This window comes from Enhydra lutris, unplaced genomic scaffold, assembly GCF_002288905.1.
Source record: "Enhydra lutris kenyoni isolate GAN:26980312 unplaced genomic scaffold, ASM228890v2 scaffoldscaffold19, whole genome shotgun sequence".
Taxonomy (NCBI): Eukaryota; Metazoa; Chordata; class Mammalia; order Carnivora; family Mustelidae; genus Enhydra; species Enhydra lutris.
In genome coordinates this window covers 34,941,429-34,957,566 of record NW_019154103.1, presented here as the reverse complement: position 1 = coordinate 34,957,566, position 16,138 = coordinate 34,941,429, and the positions used below count along the sequence as shown (strand labels likewise).

The following is a 16,138-nucleotide window of genomic DNA, read 5'->3' as shown; positions in this document are numbered from 1 at the left end:
TGCAACAGATTGACTTCAGGGCATCCTAGATGAGGACTGGCTATGTGCTCCCTTCTGGAGAAATGAGAAAATGGCCACTCAAATCACATCCTGCATTCTGTTGCCAAACTCCAAGTTGAGAAAACCTGGAAAGGGTGATGAATGACCTTCCTACAGGTATCGGTTCCTAGTTTGGGGTAGTCGTGATTCCTGGCCACCCCCCTGACTCTGAACCACATAGTTTGTAGAGACAAACATATTTTTTTAAATACAATATTTTCAGTAACAGATGGGTATATTATATAATTACCCCAAACTCAGTGGCTTGAAACAACAGAAATGTGTTCTCTCACAGTTCTGGAGTCCACGCAATCCAGGTGTTGGCAGGGGAGCGCTTCCTCCAAGGGCTCTAGAGGAGAATCCTTTCTTGACTTTCCAGCTTCTGGTAGGTCCCGGAGGTCTTTGACTTGAGGCCAGTCTCAGCCCTCCATCTTTACTTGGCTTTTTTCTCTTTGCCTTTTTTTCCCCCCCTTAAATAATCTCTATGCCCAATATGGGGCTTGAACTCCCAACCCCAAGGTCAAGAGTCACACGCTCCACCAACTGAGCCAGCCAGGTGCCTCACATACCTCTGTGTCTTAAATTTCCCTCTTCTTTTCTTTACGTAAGGATACAAGTCATTAGAGTTAGGACCCAGCCCAACCCGGGATGATCTCATCCTGAGATTCTTAATTTAATTTTATCTACAAAGACCATATTCCAAAATGAAGTCACATTCACAGGTACTGCGGGTTTAGAACTTGAACTTGTCTTTTGGTGGTGGGGTGGGGGGGTGAAAAGGGTATGACACAACCTGCTGGAGGGAATAAGAATAGGAATGGAGACAATCATAGCTGAGTTTCTCCCCTCTCCCAAGCTTCCCCGAAGCAGAATCAGCAAATTGGCTGTAGCTTTCATTTCTGTGCATTTATTCATTTAAATTAATTAAGACCCCTCCCCACCTCCAATCAAGAAAAGAGAGAAGGCTATTTAATCCAGCCAGCTGTCTTCATGACAAGCTCGCTCCACTCCCTTCAGACGGATTTTTTTCACAGCCTAACAATTACCATTAAATGATAAAGCGTAGACCAAAAATAAACATGTTTATCATTCTGTAGTTTTCAAAGGCATTCTCTAGGTCTAACACTTTTTAAACGAAAATGGTTATTTAGATTTAGAAATCGTCTTAAGCATGCATGTCTGTGCACAAACAAGCCGTGGAAAGATCGGAAGAAAGAATGTTAGGTACCTTTTCTGTTTTTATTTTTCACTACCATCTAAATTTTCCACAGTGGACGTGTTTTACTTGAGTGATGAGAAGAAGAAACGTCTTTCAATAACATGGGTAGTTTTAATGCAGTTTTTGTAAATTCCCCAGGACAATTTATATATATTTTAAAATAAGGTCAGTGGGCCACTTGACATTCTAGGAACTGACCACGGATTGTTTTGTGAATGATTCAGATACTCTCTAGAATTTGGAGTGGTGTTGACATTATTAATTATTCAGGACCTCATCAGATTTTCACAGCAGGAGCAATGGAAATCCATGGTCACCATCAGGGAGGTTTCCTGGGTGTCAGGAAGCCAGCCTGACAGGAAATCAGGCGCTCCCCCTTTCTCATGCGCCCTAACGAGGCATCTGCGCTATGCCCCTTCTTGGTTTGTTGAGGACCAGTCCGGAATGAGCCCTACCATCTCTCACCAGCAATACCCTTTGGCTTTAACAAGCATGTGTTTTTCTGGTCTTTAAACTCTTCTGTGGTCTGCCCTGTGTCTGGTGTGCGATGAGGATGACCCGCGTTCCCATCAACCCCCCGTTCCTGGAAGCCAAAGGAGAGCGTGAGGCACTTTTAGCTGTTACACTATTGAATGCAATTCGCTCTGAGGGAAATTTCCTATTTTGGCTTCTAAGATGTTGATGAATTATTGAAACTTCAATTACTTTTGGTTCCCAATTTAGCAGGATGGAGACATCCAAGATACTTAATATGAAAAGCTTTCCAGTCGCTTTTAGAGAAGGGTTTGGTGTCAAGGATGTGGGCGCGTTCCTCCTGTCTCTGGGACTAAAGTGCTGTGTGGCCCCGGGGTCCCTTAGGATTCAGGATGTGAGCCCCCTGCTGGGAGCATCTGCAGATCCTGGGAACCTGTTAGAGATGCACATTCCACCTACTAAATCAGAGTCCCTGGGGATGGTGCCCTGGGCTCTGTGCTTTAACAAGCCTCCTGGACATACTGGGGCACTGACAAGTGTGGAAAGCCCTGACTTAGATGCCCCAGTGCTAATTCTTCCTGGCAGGACCTGGTTCCTATTTCTAAGGACCCACGGTGCTGTCATCAGTTTGCCCTTCAAGGTAGACGTTGTACCTGATGACGAAACTGTGATCGAGGTCATCAGACCAATTTCTAACAATTATTTTCACTTACTTGGGACACGTCTCACTTTGGAAATCACCCAGCCATAACCACAGAGAAGAGACTTTGGTCCTTTAAATTGTGTGCAGGTAAATGTGTTCCAAATGTAATTCCAAGGGCCCGGTGTTTCTCTTTTCTGCAGAAAGACTGTTTAGATATTCCTTCCTGGGTAGATATTCCTTCCCGCTGTCCCCTGCGTAATCCCATCCTGAAGTCTCCTGGGGGGGGAATGCTGCAGGGGCTTCTGTGTCTTGCCCTTGGCCTCCCCTCCTTGCCGGTGCACGTGGCTCTTCCACACCGTGCAGTTCTTCAGGTAGAGTTCATCACCTTGATGCCTGTGCACTAGTGCAAGGTGGTCTCCCACCCCCAGCTTGTTCAATGCCACCACCATAGCCGGCCCCTCCTCATCCTGTCCATTGTGGTCTGGGCGCTCACAAGACTCTGTCCAAGCACCATCCCCTCCTTCCTGGTCGACTAGGGATGAAGGCACAGTCTCCCCTTTTCGCCTTCCTACCACACCCAAGGTGGATTCTTACAGCATTCACGTGCACTCACACTGAAAATATTTGCTCTCTCTTCCTCCGAAGTTTGAGCTCCAGGAGAGTGGCAGTTTCATTCCGGGTTGTCCCTCTGAGGAGCCCAAGATGTTCAGGCCTGTGAGGCAGAATGAATAAACATTCCTTAAAGATGGTCCTTCCACCTTGGCTGGGAGCTTTCAGAGCCTCGGAAAACATTTTTAGATCCTATTTGTGAAGAACAGATGATGGCCGGCCTGTGACGGGTCTAGTTAAGAATACGGCAGACTTTCATGTGGACTCAACCAAGTTAGTTTTAGTTAGCTCTTCAGCGAAGCCTGGCTCTTCATGGAAATGATGACCCAGCCATCTGGCTATTTTGCTCTTGGGCCAGGCAAGCCACCAACTGTGTCTAAAGTTTGCATTATTGTTTCAGGTTCGAGAGCTTCAAACACGACTACAGAGTGTGCAGGCCACGGGGCCCTCCAGCCCTGGCCGCCTCACTTCAGCCAACCGCCCAGTCAACCCTAGCACTGGGGAGCTGAGCACGAGCAGCAGCAGCAATGACATTCCCATTGCCAAGGTGAGCTCCAGGGGAGGGCGGGACCCCTGCTATTTTATCTGGAATCCACACCAGCCTCTACCAAGCATGGCCATCGTGTGGGCATGGGATGAGCTCACAGAGCCCCGAGGAGCTTCCCTCAAGTCTCTCACAGGCCTCCTATGCTAACTAACCCACTGGTGGTGTGGTCTGTCTTGACTATGATCTGGATGCCAACTCTCATTAATCAGCCAGCGGGAGCAGGTCACAGCTGACCAGTCGTAGTAGAAAGTGAGATGTTTTGTCAGATTCTACCATAGTAAGAGGTGGATGGATAGTTGCTCTTGAGGACTGAGATTCAGCCCAGGGAGGGACCCTGAGTAATGAACCAGTGGGCGCCCTTCTCATAGGACCACCAGCTCTGTCTGCAGACCAATAGGTTCTGTTGGGCAGGCCGTAGCTGTCAGAGAGCAGCCCCTTCCTACACGTATGCTGAGTGTGCCCCAGAGGGACTGTTCCCACAACACACGTGCTCTTCCCTGGTGGTCTGCTGGTCCCTGCAAGGAGGGTGGTTCTCAACCATCCAGTTAAATCAGTGGGGTCAAACCATTGTTCTCAACCAGAAGTGATTCTGGTCCTTCCCCCCCACCCCCCAAGGGATATTGGGCAACGTCCGGAGACATTTCTGATGGTCACTGCTAGAGTGCTAGTGGCATCTTGGGTCTAGAAGCCAAGGGTGCTGCTAACCATCCCACAGGGCACAGAAGAGTTCTGTACAACAAAGAAAGTCCCACCCAAGCTGTCACAAGTGCTGAGGTTGGAAAACCCTGGGTGAAACAAATTGGTGGTAACATTGGGCGAGTGAGTTATTTTTAGGAAATTGATGAATCCATTGAGTTGCCATGGCTGAACAGTAGCCCTGTACATGGGCAGTCTCAAAGGTTTATCTGGAGAGTGAGGTGTCATTTTTTGACAATGTTTTGTTTTTCCAGATTGCTGAGAGGGTGAAGCTCTCGAAGACCAGGTCCGAGTCTTCATCATCAGATCGGCCGGTCTTGGGATCAGAAATCAGTAGCATAGGGGTAAGTGTTCGCGAGAAGGGAGGCAAGAGAGTGCCCAGTAGGGCCACACAGATGGCAGAACTTCCCAGGTTCACCTCCTGTGAGCAAGTTAATTATAAAATAAATCATACCCCATTTCCCTCCAGAGGATCAGATTAAAGGGTACAGTGGTTTCTTCATCCGGGAATTACTTCTTCAGCTATAAGAGAGTTCCTCTTTTTCTCTACCTGAAAACTGTCAGAAAGAGGTGATGTAGGTCTCATTACTGGTGATGGAGATGAAAGTCTTCCAAGTACCTGCTTTACATCACCCCGGTCCCCCGAGACCAAGTGGGTCAGGGAGCTCTAAAAGAATCTTACCTTTTACACATGCCTCTTAAAAGGGAACGTGTTCTCCAGGGAGGATGACTGCTGCCTTTGAAGTGCAGCCCAGTGCTGGGAGAGACCGGAACCTTCTCACTTAGTACCAGGGTTTCCATCTGGAGAGCCTACAGACCCCTTGGGGCCATAAGAGCTGATGGATGGTGAACAGGGAGTAGCTTTAGTTCCCTAAGGAATATTGTTTTAGGCTTGGGGATGAGGCTGAAAGAGCTAGCTGTTTGATCCCCAGGGGTGGGGAAAGCCTGAATAGTACTTTTAAAGCCCTGATTTAGAATTTTGCACTGAGAAAAATTGCCTGCATCAGATTCGGCGTCAGGGCCAAACTGTGAAAATAAAGGAGCTGGCTGCTCTCTTTGGCTGTAGCAACCAGAGACGGGGGCCCGGAGGCACAGGGGGCTCAGGAAGGTCAGGGGAGTCCAGGCTTTGTTCGATACCCCAAAACTGGAGAACTCTAAAGAGGCGTGCTCCTCCAGATCTGCTGCTCGGCAAGACGAGCCTGGAGGATACAGCCATATTTTGATCCTGTTGTTGTACTATTTTCATAGTAGTGAACTTTTTAATCATAGAATCATGTTATACAGACAGAGAAAAATCAGGGTGGCCATCTTCGGGTGCCTGACTGTCGAGGAATATCAGCTGTAAGTTCTTCTGCATGCAAAGCGTGCCTGAGGACCGGTCCCTAAAGCGACCCTGTTTAGAGCGGGATTCGTGCCCACCCATGCAGGTATCCAGCAGCGTGGCGGAACACCTGGCCCACTCTCTTCAGGACTGCTCCAACATCCAGGAGATCTTCCAGACGCTCTACTCACACGGATCTGCCATCTCGGAAAGCAAAATTCGAGAGTTTGAGGTGGAAACGGAACGGTTGAATAGGTAAGGAGATATCCTGTATATTGGAAAGGCGTTGTTGTGGGGGGTGGGGCGCTGCCCTCCTTTGCCTTTCAAAGAGCAATTCAGGTTGGCTTATGAACTGTGACGCAGAGAGCTGCTGTCAGGCTGGTGGGTGGGGAGTTCCCACCTTCTTGTCCATCAGAAGAGTGCTTATGGCCCTCGGGGCTAGCTTCATGGGCGTTATGTGACCTGTGTCAAATGCATAGGCCTTGTGTTTGGAAGGATCCCACACTTGGCTTTACTGCTCTTCTGTCACCATTTTGATTTCTTGGGGTGCCTGGGCGGGGCTCTGTTGATGAAGCATCTGCCTTCAGCTCCTGATCCTGGAGTCCTGAGATCGAGCCCAGTGTTGGGCTTCTCCCTCTCCCTCTGCAGCTACCCTTGTTGGTGTGCTCTCTCTCTCTCTCTCTCTGTCAAATAAATGGATAGAATCTTTTAAAAAATAAAGATGATTTCTTAATAATTTATGAGGCAGGGTTCCACCTTTTCATTTTGCACCGGGCCTTGCAAATTATGTAGCAAGTCCTGGGAGCTATTCGTAATGAATGACAAGTAGGTCAGAAAGACAAGATGGCTACCAAGTGTGCAGGCCTGTGCTGCGGGGAACCACAGAGAGCAGCTCCGGAATGTTGAGTCAGCATCCCAGGGGCGCCTGGAGCTATCACCAACCAGCAAAGGCGGTCTGATGGGTCTGATCGAGGCATTCCGGGATTGACCAGGCATGCTGGTCTAGCCCTCCCTGCTCCTCTGGAGGGTTGCTCAATCTTATTCATGTTCTTTGTGAATGTTTGCAACCCTCCGTCCCTACGTTCTATCCCACTTAGCCTTACTTAGAATCACTTTCTAAGTACCTCTAACTGTCCTACTTAGAAAATTTTTCCAGTTCGATGGATTCTTCCCAAATCTCACAACAGAGGTAGTTAAAGTTTGCACTCATGCCTCTTGGCAAAGACTGGCTTGTAGGTCATCCCTGTGATGAGAGTTGCTGAAAAAGCAAAGAAGAACCAGGGCCAAGTCCTAGTAAACCACTGACTCAGAGTGGGTCCCGCAGGGGCAGAGCACAGTACTGAATCCTATCCAAGTGTGGTGCGGCTGGCCTTGACCCACCAATCTTCAGTGGGAGAGCATAGTCAGAATTTGAACAGCTTGTGAACTAACCAGAAAAAAAAGCGGATGCCAGTCCCCCTCCACTGTTGCTTAATGCCATTCCCCTGGTGTCTGGCAAACCTGAATAAATTAAATTATCATATTAGTCCTCCCTGATTTGATGCTGTTTAACACAGTGCTTGAGGACTAAGGAAATGCAGCAATCTAGGTCATTTTAAATCTGGAAATTAAATGGTTTCCTTATTAAATCCAAAATACTTAAGAGTGACAATCCTGATGATTACCTTGTAGCCGTAAAGAAGCTGCCCTCTCAGTGCGGCTGGGAGTGCTTAAGAATTGAATCAGATATGCCCTTTGCAATTTAATGAAGTCAGATGCCTTCAGGGGCCCTCTGTGAGTGAGGATCTCCTCTCCACAGATTCCGGGACTTAACAAGCCTGCTTTGTGGTTGAACTTGGGGGTGGTTCCTTTCTCCTTCGTCCGTGCACCTAGGAGACACCAAAGAAAGGGGAAGCATTTGGTGCTCGAGGCTCACGTTATTCTGGTGTCTCACAGTTTACAGAGGGTTCTCACAATCACTTCATCTTCAGCTTGGGAGGGCAGAACAGCCCCATTTTGTAAATGAGAAAACAAAGGCTTCCATGTTGAGCGACTTGCCTTGAGTCCAGAGCTGTTAAATAGCCCAGCTGGAATTCTTCCCCTACCCCCCCTACCCCCACCCCCAACCTTGGATTTCCCCTCCAGGGTCTTCCCTATGACCATAGCTACAACTAGATGCAGGAATAACCTTAGAAATAGTCTACCAGTATGCCCTCATGTCTGTTATTAAACTACCTAGCCTCGAAGTCAGGGGCCCTATTACACCCACCAAAATGAGAGCCCTTAACTTTGTGATTGTGTGTGGGGTAGAAGTGTTTCCTGACTTAACAAATCTGTTTTAAGCACCCACTCGGTGTTAATCTATTTGTCATGCAAAGGAGAATGAGACAGACAAGGTCCCTGCTCTCATGGAGCTTCTGTTCTATTCTGGGAGCTGGACAAGAAGAAAACAAAAGGAGATCACAAGAAAACTCCCAGTAAACAGGGTAGTGTGATAGAGCAGGGGCAGGGGTGTTGATTTTTTTTTTTTTTTTTTTTTAAGATGAGAACTCCTTTATTCCAAGGGTCATAGTCTTTGTACTACACCGTGTTGAACACAGATATTCTTGCAATTTTTTTCTTTTTTCTTTTTTCTAATTACATTCGTTTATTCTGTTCACCTCTGCATTCCATTTTGATCTGTTTTTTTTTTTTATTTCACCATCTATTTATTCTTTTTTTTTTAACTTTATTTTTTATAAACATATATTTTTATCCCCAGGGGTACAGGTCTGTGAATCGCCAGGTTTACACACTTCACAGCACTCACCATAGCACATACCCTCCCCAATGTCCATAACCCCACCGCCCCTCTCCCAACCCCCCTCCCCCCATCAACCCTCAGTTTGTTTTGTGAGATTAAGAGTCACTTATGGTTTGTCTCCCTCCCAATCCCATCTTGTTTCATTTACTCTTCTCCTACCCCCTTAACCCCCCATGTTGCATCTCCTCTCCCTCATATCAGGGAGATCATATGATAGTTGTCTTCCTCCGATTGACTTATTTCGCTAAGCATGATACCCTCTAGTTCCATCCACGTCGTTGCAAATGGCAAGATTTCATTTCTTTTGATGGCTGCATAGTATTCCATCGTGTATATATACCACATCTTCTTTATCCATTCGTCTGTTGATGGACATCTAGGTTCTTTCCATAGTTTGGCTATCGTAGACATTGCTGCTATAAACATTCGGGTGCACGTGCCCCTTCGGATCACTACGTTTGTATCTTTAGGGTAAATACCCAGCAGTGCAATTGCTGGGTCATAGGTAGTTCTATTTTCAACATTTTGAGGAACCTCCATGCTGTTTTCCAGAGTGGTTGCACCAGCTTGCATTCCCACGAACAGTGTAGGAGGGTTCCCCTTTCTCCGCATCCTCGCCAGCATCTGTCATTTCCTGACTTGTTAATTTTAGCCATTCTGACTGGTGTGAGGTGATATCTCATTGTGGTTTTGATTTGTATTTCCCTGATGCCGAGTGATGTGGAGCACTTTTTCATGTGTCTGTTGGCCATCTGGATGTCTTCTTTGCAGAAATGTCTGTTCATGTCTTCTGCCCATTTCTTGATTGGATTATTTGTTCTTTGGGTGTTGAGTTTGCTAAGTTCTTTATAGATTTTGGACACTAGCCCTTTATCCGATATGTCATTTGCAAATATCTTCTCCCATTCTGTCAGTTGTCTTTTGGTTTTGTTAACTGTTTCCTTTGCTGTGCAAAAGCTTTTGATCTTGGATAAAATCCCGATAGTTCATATTTGCCCTTGCTTCCCTTGCCTTTGGTGATGTTCCTAGGAAGATGTTGCTGCAGCTGAGGTCGAAGAGGTTGCTGCCTGTGTTCTCCTCAAGGATTTTGATGGATTCCTTTCTCACATTGAGATCCTTCATCCATTTTGAGTCTATTTTCGTGTGTGGTGTAAGGAAATGATCCAATTTCACTTTTCTGCATGTGGCTGTCCAATTTTCCCAACACCATTTATTGAAGAGGCTGTCTTTTTTCCATTGGACATTCTTTCCTGCTTTGGGGTGTTGATTTTTAAGTAGGCTCCACGTGCAGCAGGGAGCCCGGCACAGGGCTCGAGCTCACAACCGTGAGGTCAAGACCTGAGCTGAGATCAAGAGTCAGACACTCAGCCAAAGGAAACACCCAAGTGCCCCCAGGTGGCTGTTGATTTTATTTATTTTTTTTTATTTTTATTTTTTTAAAGATTTTATTTATTTGACAGAGAGAGATCACAAGTGGGCAGAGAGGCAAGCAGAGAGAGAGAGAGAGAGAGGAGGAAGCAGGCTCCCCGCAGAGCAGAGAGCCCTGATGCGGGACTCGATCCCAGGACCCCGAGACCATGACCCGAGCCGAAGGCAGAGGCCCAAACCACTGAGCCACCCAGGTGCCCCAGGTGGCTGTTGATTTTAGATGGGTAGCCAGGGAAGCCATCTCTGAAGAGGCAGCTTTAAGTTGCGATTTTAAGGGGGAAAAGGAAGCATCCATATGACAAACTGAGATTCTTACAAAGCAATTAACAACCTTAAGGTGGAAAAGGAGGTTGACATGAGGTAGGATCTGTCCACAGCCCGATGGAACTGAAATAGAGTGAATGAGAAGTCACACGCAGTAAGGGGACAGAGTTGGCAGGGTGTCGTGGGCATGAATTTTGAGGCTGTGGACCAAATTTGCTGTTTAAGTGTCACTGGAAGTCATTAAAGGGTTTGTTTATATAGCAGAAGAACAGTTTCATTTTAAATTCTGAGAGCTGACTCAGGTGTAAAGAATCGAAGGAGGACAAGAGTAAAATGCGGAGCAATGAGTGCAGTGGCCCAGCGTGGCCAAGGTGGAGGTGATGGGAGGAGATGCCGGGCTGTGGGTTTGGTGGCAGAATCAGTGCAAACTTCAGCTGGATTAGATCAGGATGTAAGAAGAAGGGATGGTCTCGAAGATTCTCACATGTCTCTCCAGTATTATTGGGTGGATGGTGGTAGCATTTACTGAGATGGAGAAGATAGAGGAGGACAGGGTTTGGGTAAAATCCAGAGTCTCATTTGGTAATGTTAAGTTTGAAGTGCCCTTGTGATATCCACATGGAAATCTCAGGAAGCAGTTGGAGATGTGAGACAGGCACTCAGAAGAGCTGTCTGGGCCAAAGAAATTTGGGATCCAGAGGAACATAAATGTCTATTAAAGCCATGAGGCTAGATAAAATCACCCTGGGGAACAGGGGGAGTACTGACAGAGGAGGGCAGCCAGGACTGAGTCCTGAGGGAATGCCAACCCCCACAGATTTCAGAGAGAATAAAGAACAAACAAAGGAGACCAAAGAAATGACCTTTTAGGCAGGAAGAAATCCAAAAGGGACCTATCATGCCCCAAGTGAGAGAGAACAACTTTCAGAAGGAAGGAGTAGCCTATTAGTGGGGTGTTGCCTAAGAAGGCCCCTAAGATGGGATTGGTCACATGGAGGTCTGTGAGCTAGCTAAAGAGTTTCACCTACTTACTAGGGACTGTTTCAAGACATCTTCGTGTCAACAAGAACACAGAAGTATGTTCTTGTAAAACCTTACATTGAATTAAGCTTGGAGTTGCCAAAACCTCTCAGTGGTTTGAACTACATGCTCACCAGATATCTCCCATGTTGGAGTGGGAGTGTCTCCACGATCTGCTCTAAGATACGTGGTCCTAAGATTGATCCCCCCAAGGCAAATGGCTTGCAAACCCCTTACCATTTCAGGAGTCACTTGGATTGTGTATGTGTGAAATCCTCTGTGTCTTTAAGACTTGGTGGTCAGAGTACTATAAATGAGTGTGGCCGTGGGAAATGAATCATTGCATCCAGAGCCTCCATCCCAGCACAGAAAGCAGAGAAGCTGAAGGCTTATGTTTTTCTAACTTTGCAGTAAACTCATTTGCTCTGAATTTATAGTCCTGATTCCTATAAATTGTGAGGTTCCTGCTGCCTGTCCTACCAGCAGTTAGCAACTGTGGGACCGTCCAACCTGGAAGGAGTTTTGGGCACAATCCTCAGTTCCTGGTCCACTGCCCATTCAGAGGCCCTTAGGGACAGTTTCTTACTCCCTGATTCATCTGTTGCTTCTGCTCTGTAGTGAGCGGCTAAAAGTACAGGATCTGAGGTTAAATTGCCTGGTTCAAATCCCTGGGGAAGGCACTCAACACCTCTGTGCCTGTCCTTGCTCCTCTGAGAATGAGGATAATCATACTTCATCCAAAGAGCCATGGTGGGTTATTAAGCACGGGGTTTAACAGGTAGTAGCCCTTCCTGAGGGCTTGAGGTCACATGGTTGTCTCCTTTCCCTGGTGGGTCCTCAGCACCTCACACGGTACCCAGCACACGCTCTGTCCCGGGCTGGGTGGGAAATAACCTGGGGGCATGTGTGTATTTCTTAGTTCACACAGAATTTAGCGGTTTTCGTGCTTAAAGTTGCTCCCTTTGTTACTCACATCAGTTACATTTGCTAAAACCGCTTACAAGCTCACATCCTAACAGGTGTGTCTGGCCTGGATCTCAGACGACTCAAATATTGGCAGATGAATTGTAATCCTACTGTGAAGTCATGGAAGATTTTTCTCCCTTTGTAGCCGCATCGAACACCTCAAATCCCAAAATGACCTCCTGACCATAACCCTGGAAGAATGCAAAAGCAACGCGGAGAGGATGAGCATGCTGGTGGGAAAGTACGAATCCAACGCCACCGCGCTGAGGCTGGCCTTGCAGTACAGGTAAGCAAATGTCGGCTGGGCGTGCGTGTGCGCATGCGTGTGCGGAAGTGTGTGTGTGTGTGTGTGTGTGTGTGTGTGCGCGCGCGCGCACGCGCGGGGCAGGGGTGGCGTTTTAAATTAGAAATGCGTCGGTGGTAACTTGCCTCAAAGTGGAAACCAGGGTTTTAGAACGCATACGGGGGAGGGGGCGGGGTTGGACCAGCAAACATAGTGTGATACGTATTCACAATCCATTAGACCTTGTGGCAATTAACAAAATAAGAGTAATGAGTATGGTGTCAGAACACTGGTATGTCTCTGCGAACATGTTGAACTTGAATATTATTGAAGTAATATCACTCAAAGTATTTATTTTCATATTTGTAAACCCATTTGTTGCCTTTTCCAGTCTTTTTTCATTGTCCTATGTATTTTACATGGTTGTAAATCCGGGACATTCCATTTCTTCAGTTTATGGTAGTTTTGTAACATTGTTTCATAGTGCAGGGTGCAGTTTGGATGGCTGTGTCCCCCGCCTCAAGTTTATATATTGTTGTTTTATTTACTCATTTCTCTAAAAGACATTTAGACTTTTGCTGACTTAGGATATTAAAAACAATTTTATGGTGAATAATTTAATTCAGATAATGCCTTCATTCTTTTGAATATTTTCCTTAGAAGAAAATCTCCAAAGGAGGAATTACATACAGGTCAAAGGATATGAATATTTTTGTGGCTCTTCAGGCACACATGCAGTTTTTTCCCACAAAGGCAAGCCAGTTTAAGTGACTGCCGTTCGTCCATCGATGAGCAAGCAGTATATGATTGTACCATTTTTTTCAGTCTCATCAGCTTTGGAATTTCTCTGTTTTCAAGTGACTGTTTGTTTCAGAGTGACAAAGCTATGCATTATTGTTTTCAGGGGTTTATTAGTGGCTCCCTTTAGGCATATTTGCCAAGATCCAGAGTAATGACTGTACCTTACTCTTAGCGTCCTCTGAAAAGATCAATATGTTTTAAGAGACTTTGTTTCTTCACAAAACAAAATCAAACTCCAAAAGCTTTGAGACCAGGGGCGCCTGGGTGGCTCAATCCGTTAAGCATCTGACTCTTGATCTCAGCTGATGTCTTGATCTCAGGGTCATGAGTTCAGTCCCATGTTGGGCCATACGCTGGGAGTGAAGCCTACTTAAAAAAACAAAACACATGAGACCAAAGCTAGAGCGCAATCATGCTAGTTTACAGACACACCAAAGCAAGCAGATAATCCACCTATGATAACTCTTGAAACAGGCTGTTCTGCAGTCTGCCTTTGATCTGTGTGGATGAAGCAATGTCGCCGTGTGTCTAACCTGAAAGATGGACTACCCTTGAAAGGAGGGGCTGCCAGCACCCGGGGCTAGTGATGGGGCTCTTTTCCTTATCTCTCAGTGAAAGAAGATGAAAGTGAGACAATCAACAAACAGATGGTCTGTTGACTAAGTGTTGAGTAAAGCAACATTTCCCCGCTTAGCTTAGAGAAGCTAATCGGTTATTTGCTTAGCAGGGAAATTTCTGCTCAGCAGGCATCTTGTCCTGGGCTACTCAGGCATTACACACATGCTCCACTTCCTGTGCGGACATGAGTCCCTGTGGGTCATATGTGGCCATGGGGAAGGGGTCCCTCTGAGATCCAATACCTGGTGTGTCCAATGATGACAGGCACAAAGAAGAGAGACTGATTTCTTCCTCTTAGAAATCCTCATTTGTCAGATTTCATACATGTTTCAAGGGGTAATTTTACACGCATCTAATAGAACTTTCTGTGATGATGGACCTATTATTTATCTGTGCTGTAGTATGGTAACTGCTAGCCACATGTGGCGCGTAAACATTCGCTATATGGCTATCGCCACAGAGGAACTGAATTTTTCATTTTACTTAAATTCTTTTAACTTCAAATAGTCACATGTGGCTAGTTGCTACTGCAGGTCTAGGTCAAAATAGTCTTCTTTCTGGGGCTTTCCTTGCCTCCCTCCCTCATTCCTTTCTTCTTTCCGCCTTCTCTCTCTCTCCTTCTTTCTCCTTTCTTTCTACCAATGATTATGTAACTATTTCTTGTGGCACAGTTTCTAGGGTCAGGAAGCTGGGAGTGACCCCTCTAGGTAGCGTTCCAGCTCAGAGTCTCTTAGGAAGACTGCTTGAGCTGTCAGCCGGGGCTATGTCATCTAAAACCTTCACTGGAGCTGGAGGATGTGCTTCTGGGAAGGCTCGTTCACACAGCTGTTTGGTGGAGTCCTTCACTCACCGTTGGCTGGAAGCCTTAGCTCCTCACCACATGGGTCTCTCTGTGGGGCTGCTCGAGAGTCTTCAAGACATGGCAGCTGGCCTTTTCTAGAGAGGATGATCCAAGAGAGAAAGTGAAGGGAGAGAGTGACCAAGATGGAAGTCACCATGCTTTTAAATAACTTCATCTTGGAAGTGATATTCCATATCCTCTTAGTCCCATAGACTAACTCTGGTACAGTGCAGAAGAAGACAACACAAGGGTGTGGACACTAGCATATGGGATCAGTGGGGGCCATCCTGGAGGCTGGCTACCACAGGCATAATACCTTTCCTGTTTAGCCGATCGTTAAAGAAGCAGTAGACTTATTTCTTCTGCTTCTTTTTTTTTTTTCTTTTTTGAAGATTTTATTTGTTTATTTGACAGAGATACAGTAAGAGAGGGAACACAAGCAGGGGTCATGGGAGAGGGAGAAACAGGCATCCCACTGAGCAGGGAGCACGATGCGGGACTTGATCCCAGGACCCTGAGATCATGACCTGAGCGGAAGGCAGATGCTTAACGACGACGAGACACCCAGGCACCCCAACTCTCCCACTTTTATTGCTTCTCTTGTATTTTTCTAGGTCCTAGTTCATTGATCTATTTATTTTTAGAGAGAGAGCATGCGCCCATGGGTGCGAGTGGGGGTGGGGAGTGGCAGAAGGAGAGGGAGAGAATCCCAAGCAAGCTCCACATGGGGCTGCATCTCACCACGCTGAGATCACAACCTGAGCTAAAGCCAAGAGTTGGATGCTTATCTGATTGAACCATCCAGGTGCCCCTAGACCCTAGTTTAAACCAAAAGTTTAAGTTAAGTAAAAGGCGGGGGGTGGGCAAGAGAGCAGAGCAGCAAGGCCCTGGCTTTATACAGGAATATTTGCGGGTGTTTCCTTGCTTCCATGGACAGCGAGGCCGAGAAGCAGGTCTGGATCTGCTTCCCTGAGGGACAGTGCAGCCCTGAGGAGGCTCCCGGTCCTCTGCCAGAGCTGAGGATGCTGTGTGTTTCTGTTCCAGTGAACAGTGCATTGAAGCCTACGAACTCCTCCTGGCACTGGCGGAGAGCGAGCAGAGCCTCATCCTGGGGCAGTTCCGGGCGGCCGGTGTGGGGTCCTCCCCTGGTGAGTGTGGCCCAAGTTCCTCCCTCCTTCTGCCTCCTTGTTCCCTGCCTCCTGGGCTCTGTGGTGCCCCCATTTCACTGTTGGTATTGGAACACCTCCCAATGACATGAAATTCGCTTGTCAAGTGTGTTTTTCATTTTTTCCTCATGACTGAGTGAGTAAATTGTTTATGTTGAATGTGGCAAGAACTGGAGTGGAAACAGAATTACAGGCAAGTTAAAACAATCAAGCCCTATTAGGAAACGTACTCTCCCAGGCCAACAGTAAGAACAGATGGAGCAGGAGGCCCCCAGTTTGTGATGAAAGGGACAGCCTCTCTCTGGGATGCTGACTGTTAAGGGTCCCTTTGCTGTCCACATAGCCTTCGCTGAGATGCGCCGCTTCTGTTGGCTGTGCTTCTGGGTGGTGTTGAGGCATGGGCTCCCCCTCCCAGGTCTCC

At 46.9% G+C, this 16,138-nt stretch overlaps 1 protein-coding gene across 2 annotated transcripts in view; it reads left to right on the top strand.

Moving 5' to 3' along the window:
- Nucleotides 1–16,138, top strand: part of LOC111148328 (mutated in colorectal cancers) — a 412,174-nt gene that overhangs the window by 357,162 nt on the left and 38,874 nt on the right. For both annotated transcript variants that reach the window (XM_022504835.1, XM_022504836.1), the window contains 5 exons: nucleotides 3,385–3,531; nucleotides 4,482–4,571; nucleotides 5,655–5,803; nucleotides 12,154–12,294; nucleotides 15,596–15,699. In XM_022504835.1, coding sequence (XP_022360543.1) covers nucleotides 3,385–3,531; nucleotides 4,482–4,571; nucleotides 5,655–5,803; nucleotides 12,154–12,294; nucleotides 15,596–15,699 — 631 coding nt within the window. The remainder of the gene's footprint in view (nucleotides 1–3,384; nucleotides 3,532–4,481; nucleotides 4,572–5,654; nucleotides 5,804–12,153; nucleotides 12,295–15,595; nucleotides 15,700–16,138) is intronic.